Here is a 14,761-nt window from a genome sequence, read left to right as displayed (position 1 = left end):
ATCCTTGTGTAAAAAAAAAAGGTATTGTTTTTAAATTTTGAATTACAGGACTTGCAAACCTTAAAGCTTTTAAAAAAATCACAAATCCCCCACATTTCTCTAACCCCAGCCTTATTATAATGACAGGTGCTTTTCTTAACACTATGGAAAACTGATTTTTTCCTCCTTTTGAAAACAGATAAATCACCCTTCCTATTTCTGTGTGACTTCTGTGTGCTTTAAAATACTTAAAATCAAGTCCGCCTTAACAATAAAAGCACAAAATACATACACCTGTATATATACATATATATGTGTGTGTGTGTGTGTGCATTCATATACACATTTGATGAAACCATTTGATTTGATTTCTCACATATAGGAAACTAAACTTGAAACCAGATAACTCAATCATATTCAGTAGAAGTCTGAGGCTAAGAGGAACTTAAAGGAGTTAAGATAAAAAGTTATCAAATGTGTCCCACAAAGTAACCTAAGATGCTGTGTTTAAATACAAGTAAAACAGTTCTGTGGCCAAGAAATCTAGTAGAAAGAGGAAACTTTAAAGTGAGTGTTTTGAAAAGAGTGTCTTTTGAAAGATGGAAGGCAGATATAGGCTGCCTCACATGTTCTACCAAGGAAGGTACCTGGGGGCGGGGAGCAAAAGGGTGGGGAATCATCAGAGATGCAAAATTAGAAGGAAAAATAAGAAAGAAGGATCTGGAAGACAGGAGAGGTCAGAGGTCAGCAGCAGAAAAGAGTTACAGACTGTACAGCGCTTAGGATGGATGACAGGTGACTGGAAGCGTTTTGGACAGTTATACCTCAGGATTAGTTGTAAAGTTTAGCATGTGCCTTTATGCAGAGGGTCAAGCACTGGTGAGAAATGATACAACTGACACATGTTCAGTCTGTTTTCTGTTTCCAAAGAAGTAACTCAACCTATTGAAAGTTATATGAATTCTACATATTAATTTCTATGCAAACCTAAGGTTTCAGAGGTTATTACATATGCTCCAAGTCAAGGTGAACTGCAACACTGACTCCAGGCAATGCAATTCCCTATACCTCTAAAAGGCAGCAGCACTCATGATTTACAGCTCAAATAAAGCCTGCAAGTGTGAAAACTGTAGGAGAAAGTCCACAGCAACAGTTAAGACCTGATTTGTGGAGCAGGAGGCCCAAAAAAGTATGCCATGTGATTTCTCACCATTTTATGCAAAGAAAATCAAGAGTATTTGACAACCCAGGAATAAAAACAAATCACAAAAGGGTAAAAGGCAATAAAAAGATGTGTTAGTGAACCCTGCTGTTTAATGGGGTAGGGCTACTTTCTTTCCAGCTAAGCTGGTTCTTGAAATTAAAAGGGCACCTATCCGCTCTTCCCAAATTCAAGCCTAGACACAGACCCCGCATATGGAACCACATGACTACTTTGTTTCTGGTGATAACTTGTTAGAATATATATGGGAACTTTAGAAAAAGACTATGTTACATGTACAAAAATGACTGATACTGTCAAAGCTATTATTTGCCCCCTAAACAAGTGAGGACCAACATAGTCAGTGAATGAACTGCTGGCCAAACCACCTGCCCTGGTACACATCTGTGTCCACTCCAAGAAAACAGGCATGATTTTCTGATTTGTGCACAAATGATAGGGGCTCGAAGTGGCTGATCCTGTCTTCCAATTAAGTGTGCACTTAGGTTAGTAAGAAGCCAATCAGTTCACAGCGGTGATCTTGTTTTCTGAAATATCTACTTCTAAAGTTTACTGCATCAAAAAGAGCTCCCACATGTTAATTTGACTATAATTTGACTTATACCTGAACCATTTAAGGATGAAATTTATGAAGAAATACAACAGTTAAAAATTAATGAAGTATCACACTAATAGTTATACATTTAAAATCTAAGCACACTTTCAAACCTCTCCAGCTTAAATAAGATACACAAATATTTTATATCATAATATACTTTACCTTGAAAGAACTCCAAAGTAATATTTTTCATTTTAGTATATATGATTAATCTTTGTATCTATACTCAAGAAAATATAAATACAGGCAAAAAGACATTATCACGTAATTTAGTGTTCAAGTATACTTAGTTTAGGTATTTTTTTAATTTTGAAAGCAAATCAAAATAATAATAAGGCTATCTTAAAATCTTTGGATTCATGCTCAAGACAGAATTATATGCAGAAAGCCTTTATCATGCAATGCAGCACCAAAATTTACTTAGTTCTTTTTATAAATTAAAAAATTAGTAGATTGCATTAAATGGACAGCCTTTATTCAGCATGAAAGTTACATGGCACTTTAAAGACAGAAATCAGGAGCAAAGCAATGTAAAATGAACTAATGTTTTATAGCTATAATTAGCAGAGTTTAGTATACTTTATGGAAATAATACCTATTAATATGAACTTAATTAGTAATAAAACAGAACAAAGATTTTGTGTTAAATAGTTTGGGCAACCTTGATCAATACTTTTATCACAGTGTTAAAGGCATTTGTTGAGTAAATGAGAAGCAGTAGTTGTTTCAAGTTATACATTTAAATTATATAGTATATGGTATTAGTTTCTATACATTTGTTACAATTTTAAATTTTAAGCCTTTTTATTTTGCTGATTTTAAGTAAACCAAAGAGAATCCTTACTTTAGAAAAAAAGTTAAAAAACTCTCACCACAGCAGTTTAGATGTGAACTATATAATACATTCTACTGACCAACATGTACCAGATACTTGGCAAACCATTTTAAGGCCAAACTTCGCTGATAGTAATTGCTGCCTTCTGATCTCTAGCACTTAAAAATACTATTGTCTTTTTGGAAATAGTAAGGCAAATTAAAATTAAAAACATATGGATAAGATACATTTTTTCTGAAGAAGGGAAAGCTTTACCTGTTTCCTACAGGGCATTTTCACAAAGATGCTGAACCTCCACCCTGGTGCTTGCAAAACTCCCTCAAAATAGACACTAAAACATCAGATCTTAGGTGCTGGACATGACAGGATGTCAACATGAGCTGTGTCATTAATTATGTACAGCCTATCTATAAATGTCGGTTTTGATGCACTATTTTTTCCCCTAAAAATTAGTCTTATTATAGAAATGAAAGAAAACAAAGTATACAAATAATTTATCCTAGAAACAAAGCACTTCTTGAGATAGCAAATGTAATCTGTGGTTCTCAAGCCTGGCTGTACATCAGAATCATCTCTGTAGAGTTTAATAAATGTACTTGCCTTTGACCTGATCCCTGGATATTCTGATTAAACAGGTCTGGAATTGAGCCCAGGCCACCTAACATATTTTTATTCCTAATTATCAAAGCAATAAGTGTTCACTGTGGGGGAAAAAAAAACTTTTAAGAGTTTATAAAATAAAAGCAGAAATTTCCTCCTTTCCCTTTCCTTGCCAAATCCCTGTCCCTAAGGTAAACAGTTTTAACACTTTGCTGTCTTCGCAGACTTATCTCTCTTGATATAATTTCCTGTTTTTTTTTTTTTTTAACCACATTATGTGTTAATGGCTGGATGATTTTCACCATGTAGAGAGTACATCTGCCGTGATCTAACAAAATGCTGGCTATGTCTTACACACAGAAGTTACTTGGGGACCCAAGGCCACACTTCAAGAGGCTAGTGCTTAATGTTCAGAGTAGCTGAAACAGAGACTTGTGGGCCTGCTGATTGAGACAGACATTCCCTGTGTCTCACACAGAGAAATAAACACTACTTCATTCTTCATTCGTGAAACCATGAGGGTGTCCAGACCTGCAGGCGTTGCTATGTGATGGAGTGCTTTTCACACACGCAACTCTAAGTAGCTCCCTTCAAGATGACTATACTCATGGATTTACTCAATGATGGTCAATGATTTCTCCACTGGGGAAGCCAATGAGTCTGTTTTTAAAGGACAGTTTTCCCTTTCATGCCAAAATTTCTAGGGTGCACAACCCATGACATGTAGGCATGCCCCATTCTTTTCAATGGCTACACCTGTTGGTTCTTGCCTCTCCAAATGCCCATCTCTCCCTGTCCTTTCTTCCCAGTTAGTTTGAACTCGAGTTTGTTTGGGGACGGAATGGAAATTCCTATCTTCAAGAAGGCAGGCCCCTCTCCCCACCCTAAGGAGTGAATTATGACTGGGATAAGAAAGTCACAGTAATCTAAGAGCATATCACCCCATTAACAAGCTAAAAGGAAATATGTGGGGGGGGCAGAGATTTCACTTCCTGATAAAAGCAAAAAGTGCTTCAGGAGGGTTTCCTGCATTAGCACAGTTGTCCAGGAGCATGCTTGCTGGAGCTGGAGCAGCCACATTGCAACTATGAAACGACAAACTTGAGGTCAAAAAAGTTAGCAAACTTTGTAAGGCAAAGCAGAAGAACAGAAAGTGCTTGAGCATGAATTGCCCTGACAGCCTAAGCCACTGTTAACTAGGTGTTCTGCTGCTTAATAGCCAATGTATCCTAATAGACATCATTCCAAAATATAAATATACTATAATTACTTTAATCCTTCAAGATGGAAATTCAGATCTTCTCACCTGGTTTTGCTATTACAAATACTGCACTAAACAACCCACCCACAACAAATAATTTAAACATTCACATGTGAGTCTATCAGAGGCCTCAACTCACTTGCTCTTTTAAGGTTCACAGATGACTTTAATGCACAGTCACAGTTGAGAACCACTGCCTTGGAATTCATAAAGTGAATGGCTTTGGCTGCTTCTTTAATGATAATCTTGAAACAATGTCTAGAGAAGTGTTTGAAGCCCTGGCCTTTTTCCTGACCTCCACTCTCGGTTCATTTTATGAGATAGGGAGGAAAACAAAATATTTTCCCCAAGTAATATTACTGATGGCCTTCTCTCCTGTAGTTTTGATCAATTTATCAATATATTGGTAAACTGTTTATCCTGTGCTTCTGTGTGTTTTTGAAGATGGCTGTTATATAAATCATGATTTTTCAAAAATGATTTGCTTTTTAGGAGTCCCTGTTGTGGCGCAGCAGAAACGAATCCAACTAGGAACCATGAGGTTGTGGGTTTGATCCCTGGCCTCGCTCAGTGGGTTAAGGATCTGGCATCGCCATGAGCTGTGGTGTAGGTCAAAGACACCACTCAGATCTCATGTTGCTGTGGCTGTGGCATTGGCTGGCAGCTGTAGCTCTGATTCAATCCCTAGCTTGGGAACCTCTGTAGGCTATGGGTGTGGCCCTAAAAAGCAAAAAAAAAAAAAAAAAAGAAAAAAAGATCTGCTTTTAGATTAGAGGTTTTGTGTGAGAGGTTCATTCATTTTTGTAAAAGCAGGAAAATTAGCAAGAAAAAACAATTTGAAAACCACGATGTGTCCATGTAATTTCATTTTTCAATAAATTATAGGCATGGAGTTGTGTTGAGTGAGAATACTTACTAATTTTGACAAGAAAGGTCAATATAAGCTATTAGAAAGTCTAAATCACATGCCATTAATATTCAATTCAGTACTTGCAAATACATAAAGCAACATTAAAAACTGCTGCCAAAGGCTTGGTAGAGGACAGTAAGGATAATTTATTGCTATGTCAACAACTTATACAAATGACCATGAATGTTTGAAGGTATTGAATATTTTAACTTTATGGTTTTTCCTTTTTTTTAACCTCTAGTTTGCTACTTTTGAAGAGTTTAGTTGAGAAAAAGTAAACATAAGCTTCTGAAATTATGACCATTATGAAAAATTCTGAATTGTTCACAATTTTTTGGTATTTTCCAAGAAGAGCTATAAACTGAATTTATTGATTAACAACTACAATAATGCCTACTTAATGTCCTTAAGACATTTCTGGAATATGTTTCCAATCATCCTCGTATTCTCACTTGAAAAAAATTAGAAAGCTTTTATAAAGGACAGAGGCGTCACTAATTGCTTGTTTTTTAGAACAAGATAGCATAGAGTGGAAAACTTCTCACATGGAAGGCTGACTACAGACACGGTTTGAAGGGGCGGGTACCTCACCCTCCTGAATGACAGGGTCACATCTCGTTTGGACAATGACAGAGTGAACAGGTCGTCTTGAGTGACTATGATGTTACAGAAGAGCATTAACTAATGCTGATTTCATTGTTACAAACCTGTTTTACTTATTTTGTAGGAGATGAGTTGAGGCATTCTCATTTCAATTACACACAGATTCAACCTCAGTAAGGTTGTTTTTATTTTAATGAATACTTTTTCATTTATAACTATTTTGGAAAAAGGGACTATGTTGTCACAAGGATTCCAAAGTACAATTCAACTAATTTTTGACCATAATCTTATTTGGGCTCAGGAACGTGCCACAGGCATGCCCCCCCGCACCCCCAAAAATCTTAAATAAACTTATCTTAAACCCAAATTATTACTAGGTTCTATGTGACTGTTAGAAAATTTTAAATGTAGCCTTATTTCACCAAAATTGAGACAAATAACTTTACTGCTTATTTCAAATTATATTAAAGAAAATGGCATTAAATGTATTCAGTTACTTTTTATATAGACAGTAAAGTTGAATATAAAGAGTAGATAAAATTTATTTTCTTGCTTAGTAGAAAGAAATTATGGAGGTATGAGAACATAGTTTTGCTCTAGAAGTATCAAAACTTCATAGGACATCTCTAGACCTCAAGATTTGATTCCTCTAGGTCAGGAACTGGCACATTACAGCCTGTTTCTGTAAATAAGGTTGTACTGGTACACACCCACACGGATTCATTCATGTACTGTCTATGGCCACTTTCACAAGAGCAGAGTCTGCTGCTGCCATGAAAACTACATGGCCTATGAAGCCAGAAATATTTACAGTCTGGCCCTTTACAGATTAAGTTTGCTGACCTCTGTCCTCGGATAGCAAGAAAAATATTCAGAGATGTTTAGCTGTCTGTTAAGTTATTTTGAAGAACAAGTTGGGTATGGGTTTGATGTGAAAATAAATCTCATCTTTTACTTTTCGTATGTAAAGAAAAATTTTTAATGAGTTCAAATAGAAAATTATCTTGAAGTTTTATTTCTGCATGTTATATGCACGTACATGAGTAAAAGAATAGCTTTGCCAATTCTTAAGTAAGGGATATACTCCATTTTGCTTCAAAATATTTTAAAAATTATAACATTAAAATGTAAAATATGTTCTGAATCCATGAACCTGCACAACTATCTAATACTTTTTTGGGGGTGCGGGGGGGGGGGCATGCCTGTGGCATGTTCCTGAGCCACGGACCAAACCTGCACTACGGCAGCAGCCCAAACCACTGCAGTGACAGTGCTAGATCCTTAACCCACTGCACCACAAGGGAATGCCTATCTAATACTGTTAATAAGTTAATTGCTACTACTTTTTCAAAAAGTAAACTAGTTTAACAAAACTAGAAAGACATTTACATTTTATTTCCACTTTTATGATGGTCAGTAAGTTAAAAGTTTTTCAAAAATATTACTCTTTCAAGGTAAACATCGAAATACTGAATTTTATATTTGAAAGATAAAATCTTGCCTGAGGAGTTCCCATCATGGCACAGAGGAAACAAATCCGACTAGGAACCATGAAGTTGCCAGTTCAATCCCTGGCCTTGCTCAGTGGGTTAAGGATCCAGCGTTGCCATGAGCTGTGGTATAGGTCGAAGACACGGCTCAGATCTGGTGTTGCTGTGGCTGTGGCGTAGGCCGGCAGGAACCTCCACATGCCATGGGTGTGGCCCTAAAAAAAGACATAAAATAAAAATCTTGCCTAGCTTTAAAATAAAATATGTTTATTAATAAATGTGGTTAGATGTATGCACATACACAAATGAATGGCTACAAGTTAGAAGCTTTGGTTACCCATATACAAAACATAGATTACTGAATGTCAAAGTGTATTTTTTATATCATAAGTTAAAGCTTTCAAGCAGCGATGATGTTTATGCAAAACCAAAAGTGCAACATGCCCTGGTATACAAGCTGTAAGTGCCGCTCACTTACATTGTTGATAGATTTATGCAAAGCTTCACCCAGACAGTGCCGCTAGGAAAAGATCACAGAAATAAAGGGAAATATTCAGAAACCAAATAAGTGAAAGCAAGAAAGAGAGAAACGGAGAGTAAGACACAGAACATTAATTATAATATGCTCAAGAAAGAATAAGTTGAAAACAGTTCTGAGAAAGAAATCAGACAAAAAGAAATTCATAACATACAGTCTAAATTATCTAGTCTCTTAAGAGACAGTGTCTGGTGTTTGTGGGCTGGCAGACTTACCTATGCAAGCTACCAAAGGCTAGTACATGGAAACCAGAGGTCAGTTTAAAAGATAATACTTATTGAAGCACCTAAAAGAAATATTACTATTCTGAATTCTTCCCAGAAGTCCATAATATAATGTTTCAAAGCATTACACTCAGCATTTAGAGTAGATTCTCAAAGGATTTATCTTATGAGAAATGAGCAGATGAGTACTGAAACGCCAACTTCATTGACTATATAATTTGGGGGCCAGAAATATATATGACATAGATTGAAAATGTACAGATGTAATAATAATCTGGTTTTATAGTTGGGGGAAAGGAAAAAGAGTTGCCTTCATATCTTTCCGACCCTATTTTCTAGGGTACATTTGGTAAAATTATGTCTGATCTGGGTTCTTTTTTTATAAATTCATTGAAATGTTGAGTGATAAACTGGAAAAACATACACTTTCCCTACCCTAAAAATGGAGAAAATGTGACTTATTTTCAACTGCTTCATTTTTTTGCCTTCCAAAAATACAAAATAGTATTTTAAATTTATATTACCGATTTAATAGAACAGTTACTCTAAAATGTTTTTTTTAGGAGTTTCCAGTTGTGGCTCAGCAGTAACAAACCCAACTAGGATCCATAAGATGCAGATTCCATCCCTGGCCTCACTCAGTGGGTTAAGGACTCGGCATTGCCGTGAGCTGTAGTGTAGGTCACAGACATGACTCGGATCTGGCATTGCTATGGCTGTGGCACAGGCTGGCAGCTGCAGCTCCGATTCAACCCCTAGCCTGGGAACTTCCATATGCTGCACATCGGGCCCTCAAAAGACAAATACATAAATAAATAAAATGGTAGTTTTACTTTGGACACTAATTAAATTTTCAGACAGTGCATAATTATCTTTTTTTCCCCATAATGTGGTTATCCTTTGGTATGTTATAAACTAGAGCTGGCAATTTGGTAAACAATTTTTTACTAATAACTTAAGACTAATACAGGATATAGTTTATAAAGTTGAAAAAAATAAGTTGAGAAAAAATGATTATTTGATTATTCCATAACTTCTCAGTTTAAACTCTTATGCTTCTATATATATATTAGTTCTATTAATTTTTTACTTCTTTATGTTTTCTCATACTCATAATATTTTTTGTATACCTATGAGACACTTATATAGACTTTATAAAACTTACAAAAATCTGGGGGATTTTTAAGTTATAGTTTTTTTTCAATCTCTTTGTATTTCTCTGAACTGATGTCCTGCTACTAGAAATTAATCCAAAATGTATGGCATTTACTTATGAAGTAGATTTTTTCACTCTTTAAGGTGTTATCAGACAAAAATATATGTTATTTAGGATTCCTGAACAAACTAATAAATTAGACCAATGACAGATCAAGGATTCTTTAGTAGGAATTTAGATTTTATGACAGAAGTATATTTGAATATTTAGAATCTAAACTCATATGGTCATTACCTCTGTCAACATACTGTTGCAGGCCATAGAAACACCTAAACCAAAAAGCATGGCCCCTAAATTGTGACCTAGGGTGACTTACATCACAAACCTGGCAGCAGCAACTGGAAAAGGCAAGCAGTGGTGCTGGATTGCAATACCCTCACTGGTGAATACATAAATAAAGTAAGATTTTTTAAAATTAAAAAACCTTTTTTTTTTTTGGCTCTTTAGGGCCACACATGCAGCCTATGAAAGTTCCCAGGTTGGGGGCCAAATCAGAGCTACAGCTACTGGCCTACACCACAGGTGGCCAGAGCCACACGGTATCCAAGCAGCATCTGTGACCTACACCACAGCTCACGGCAATGCTGGATCCCTGACCCACTGATCAAGGCCAGGGATCAAACCAGCATCCTCATGGATACTGGTTGGATTTGTTTCCGCTGCGTCATGACAGGAACTCCCTTACTAAAAAATCTTTTATTAGAGTTCTACTACAAGTACAGAGTGCCGCAGAGAAATGGATAAGATAGTAAAACATGCGCAAATTAAAAAATAAAAAGTTCATGATGAATGTTATGATAAAAAAGGTTGATGTGATAGGAAATGACTGGAGGTGATACTGGGTTGATGGTAATGAAAGACCTTTTGAAAGAAATGAAATTTAAACTTGGGATCAGTGAAGAAGCAAGCCACGAAATGAGATGGTTTTGGGGAAAGTGTGGACAAGCAAATAGATCAGCCAGCACAAAGACCCTCAGGTGGAAGTGAGCTGGAGTGGCTGGGTGTCGGTGGGTATTATGAAGCTGAAATGAGATGGGAGATATTAAAAACCTTAATTCAGTGGGGTACCTGAAAGAATTTTAAGCAGGAAAATGGCCTAATATGATTTACATCATAAAAGATTACTTCAAATTTGTGGGGAAAAAATAAGTGAAACTGGGGAGGCCAAACAGAAGGCTATTATAATGGTGGTGTGGACTAGCATTTTGTAAGGGCAATGGAAGCAGACTGGAGCTGGGGTATGTTTCAGAGGTGGATTAAACAGGACTGACAGATTACATGAGACCTAAAGGAAAGGCAGAAAGCAAGGTTGACTCTCCAGTTTTTGTTCTGAGCAACAAGCAGCTTCAAGAAGCGAAGATGATGGGATAGAGATTGAAAATCAACACTTCTGGGTCAGAAAAGCTAAGTTTGAGTTACCTATTAGACAACCAAGTGACTGTCAATTTGGGTGAAGACATCAAGGTTGGAGATTTAACTCTGGAAGTCACTGAGATATAGGTGGTATTTAAACCTAAAGCAGAAGACTGGATGAGATCCTCCAAGGAAATTTCTTCTTGAAAGGATAATGGATGAACTAAAAATCTATATGCAAAATTATTTTACAAGCATTCTATATGATACGGGTGAGATCCATGTTATAAAAATTGAGGCCCTATATATAGTCAATTTGTTTGAAAGCATCTTAAGCTACTTGTTAGTTTTTGAGGTCAATGAAAAGAGCCTCAAGAGATCCTCTTTAATGGACTGAGATCACTTGGATATTTCAACATAAAAGGTTCACCAATGTGTTTCAGGATTTCTAGTCTTGAAGGCTGAAGGTAATCAGACTCAGCTAAATGAGGAAGAAAATTGGAAAAAAAAAAAAACCAAAAAATTTGCTGCACTTAATTAGAAATTTATGGCTTTGTACATATGAAACTGTGCTCTTAGGAGTAATCTCATTGTTCTAAACCTTGGTTTATTCATTTAGAAAAATAACACAAGGCTTTTTACATGTTTGCCGTCTGCAAATGTATTGGTATATAAATATTGAAATCTACTGAATCACAAGCTTTTAGAAGACCCTGTTTCATTCATATTTTGTATCCAAAGTGCCAAACTTGGTACCTGGAAAAGAGTAAATAAATGAATAATGTGGGGACTAAATGAATGATACAGATTTTTATTACTGAGTTAGTTCTTGCTACTCTCCTCCTTTCCTCTTCCTCCATAGTAACAGGAGCAGCAATGAGAAAATTCTAGGTAACGAAAAAGAAGTTTACAAAAAATACATACATATCTTGCAGAAATCCTGTTGAAAAAAGCCAACAGAATCTAAGACATAGAAATGTATCCCCTTAAGAAATGAACTGAGTATACTAAATATACTAAATATCTGTTAGAAAATATTACTCTGAACAAAGAAGGCCTGCCAAGAGAGAAGCAGTGTACTCTGAGTGGCATCTATCTTGTCCCACTCTGTTCTCCACACTACAGTCAGAGTTCTGAAATTTTAATATTTGAATGTGTCACTCTCCTGATTAAAACCTTTCAGAAGCTCTTCACTGCACCTTAAGTCTCTACCTGGCAAACAAAGCCTCAGGTGACCCTGCCTCCCTGCTGCCCTCCTAGCTCTCTACTCTCCAGAACAAAGGGGTCCAGGGGCTGCCTGAGGGCCTGTGCACATGCTTTCCACTCCGCACAGAATGCTGTTCTCTTTCTCCTTTTGGCTTGATTTCTGCTTTGCTTCCAGGTCTCAGGTAAAAGTCTCCCACTGTGAGAAGCCTTCCCCACGTTTCCAGACCATGTTAGGTCCCCATGGCACACATGCTTGGGTACCATGGTTATAATGAATTTAAGTGTCACACTGTTACTTCTATTCACCTTCTTTTCTAGATAATAAGCACTGGGCAGGCAGAGATTGTTATGACCCATTACTGGTCTGGCACAGTGCCTGGCATATCAGAAGCACTCAATTTCTGACATATGTCAAAATGTCATCAAATGCCAAGATATAAAATTCTCATTACTGACAAAAGAAATGTCATTTGTTAAATTTCTAAATTCTTTGAATCAACAGCTACACTAATCTTACACAGCAATTCAAGCAAAATATGTTAGAGCTTAATATAATGTTCAACAATTCAATATTTAATAGAATATTTAATTTCTTAAAACAAATTATGTAAAGTTTTTTCTAATATTAATTTCCAGCATACTAATATCTAGACAAAAGCAACCAATAAATCTGAGATTTAGAAGTGGGAATCAAAACTTCAATAATTCTCTTGAAGCAAAGAATAGAAGAAAAAGTCCTGAACAATTGTTTAATATTTAAACTAAATTAGTAATAACAGTCATAGAAATGAAATTAAGGTGGAAATAAGATAATATGTTAGGTAAGTCTTTTTTTTTTTTTTTTTTTTGCTTCTTTTTAAGGCTGCACCTGCAGCATATGGAGGTTACCAGGCTAGGGGTCTAACTGGAGCTACAGCTGCCAGCCTACACCACAGCCACAGCAACATTAGATCCAAGCCACATCTGTGACCTGAACCACAGCTCACGGCAATGCCAGATCCTTAACCCACTGAGTGAGGCCAGGAATTGAACCCGCCATCTCATGGTTCCTAGTTGGATTTGTTTCTGTTGCACCATGACAGGAACTCCTGTTAGGTAATTATTAATACTTCTCAGAAACTAGGTCTTTAAATAACTTTATAATCATACATCCATTGAACCCTTTCAAACCCAAAATATTTTAATTCTCTTTAGTATCTTGTCACATGAAAGAGAAATAGATTAAATTGATTTATTACTATCTAAAAGCTCTTAAGTATTTTTCAGGTATGTTCTGTGCCCTAGTATCTCTAAAGGCACAAACTGCTTTGCATTTCATCATAGTCTTAACTGTTGTATTTTGCAGAATACACACACATACACACACACACGCACAAACAATACATTAAAACCATCTTTTAACATCCTTTTTTTTTTTTTTTTTTTTTTTTTATGGTCACACTTGCAGCACATGGAAATTCCTGGGCTAAGGGTCAAATTGGAGCTACAGCTGCCAGCCTGCACCACAGCCACAGCAACGTGGGTTTCCAGCTACATCTGGGACCTACAGCTTGTGGCAACACTGGATCTTTAACCCACTGAGTGAAGCCAGGGATCACCAGCATCCTTGCAGACACAATGTTGGGTTCTTAACCCACTGAGCCACAATGGGAACTCCTTGACACCTCTTTTAAAGCTAGGTATAGATACCATAGTTTCATCTTTTAATCTCTTTTCCTAAAGGTGCCAATATAAAAACTGGAGAAGGAGTTCCCTGGTGGCCTAGTGGTTAGGGACTTGGTATTGTCACTTCTGTGGCTCAGGTTACTTCTGTGGCTTGGGCTTGATCCCTGGCCTGGGAACTTCCACATGACAAGAGAGTGGCCAAAAAATAAAAACTGGATAGACTTAAATTCTAATGAGGGAGGTTTGGGCAGGGAAAAGAAAATATTTTTAGATTTGTAAATTAATTCAGAAAACAATTTAGTAGTATTTATTTTAGAAGAGAAAAAGTCTCAAGCAGAAAAACAATAGCCTGGGTCTGATAAAGATAGTATAATATAGTTGAAGAATGTCATTAAAAAAAAAGTTTGTTAATTTTTTTTAATATAATTTTTTATTTTCCCACTGTACAGCAAGGGGGTCAGATTATCCTTACATGTATACATTACAATTACACTTTTTTGAAGAAAAATTCAAAACAAACTTCCACATCTACTAAGGAAAATACTGCAAATTAACTTTGAATCCAGGAACTGAAGTAGGAAGAATGAGGTATAATGGATGTTGGCTGGTTTGGGTAGACTTTAATTCCATTCCACATTTTCTGAGAAAGCAAAACTGAGACTCGCCTGCTATTCTCATTCTCTGTTCTGGCTGGCTTTTCTCCTTTCTCCTTGTTACTTCCCCTTGTTTTCCTGCTGCCTCCTTTGACTTCCCTCTTCCTTATTCAAGTTGTCTCTTTTCCCAGGGTTCAGGCTAGATCTCTGTTGTTTGTTTTACAGTTTCTTTGAAAGAAAGAGAATTCTAATTTCTAGGAAGAGAACCTTAAACCTTCAGGGTCAGCATCTCTGATCTCCTGTCACTGCTCAGGGCTTCTGTCAGGGCCATTGCCCTGGTCAGCTGAGAAGAGACGACTATTCCAAATCCCTTACTGTTACTCACTCAGAATCTGCTTGCAGCTATTCTTCCATTGAAAGGTAGTACTGCAGGAGTTCCTATTGTGGCTCAGTGGTAATGACCCTGAC

The 14,761-nt window shown here is 36.5% G+C and overlaps 1 protein-coding gene across 8 annotated transcripts in view; it reads right to left on the bottom strand.

Annotated features, from left to right (window-relative positions):
* FAM184A (family with sequence similarity 184 member A) overlaps positions 1-14,761 on the bottom strand; it is a 109,879-nt gene that overhangs the window by 22,075 nt on the left and 73,043 nt on the right. For 6 of the 8 annotated variants that reach the window (XR_002343141.1, XM_021089008.1, XM_021088991.1 and 3 more), the window contains exon 10: positions 7,977-8,018. The exons of the other annotated variants lie outside the window; for them this stretch is intronic. Coding sequence is in view for 5 of the 6 variants with exons in the window: in XM_021089008.1 (XP_020944667.1) it covers positions 7,977-8,018 (42 nt within the window). In the remaining variant the exon portion in view is untranslated. The remainder of the gene's footprint in view (positions 1-7,976; positions 8,019-14,761) is intronic. 8 annotated transcript variants of the gene reach the window in all.

Source organism: Sus scrofa, chromosome 1, assembly GCF_000003025.6.
Source record: "Sus scrofa isolate TJ Tabasco breed Duroc chromosome 1, Sscrofa11.1, whole genome shotgun sequence".
Lineage (NCBI taxonomy): Eukaryota > Metazoa > Chordata > Mammalia > Artiodactyla > Suidae > Sus > Sus scrofa.
This window is presented reverse-complemented; position numbering and strand designations above follow the sequence as displayed.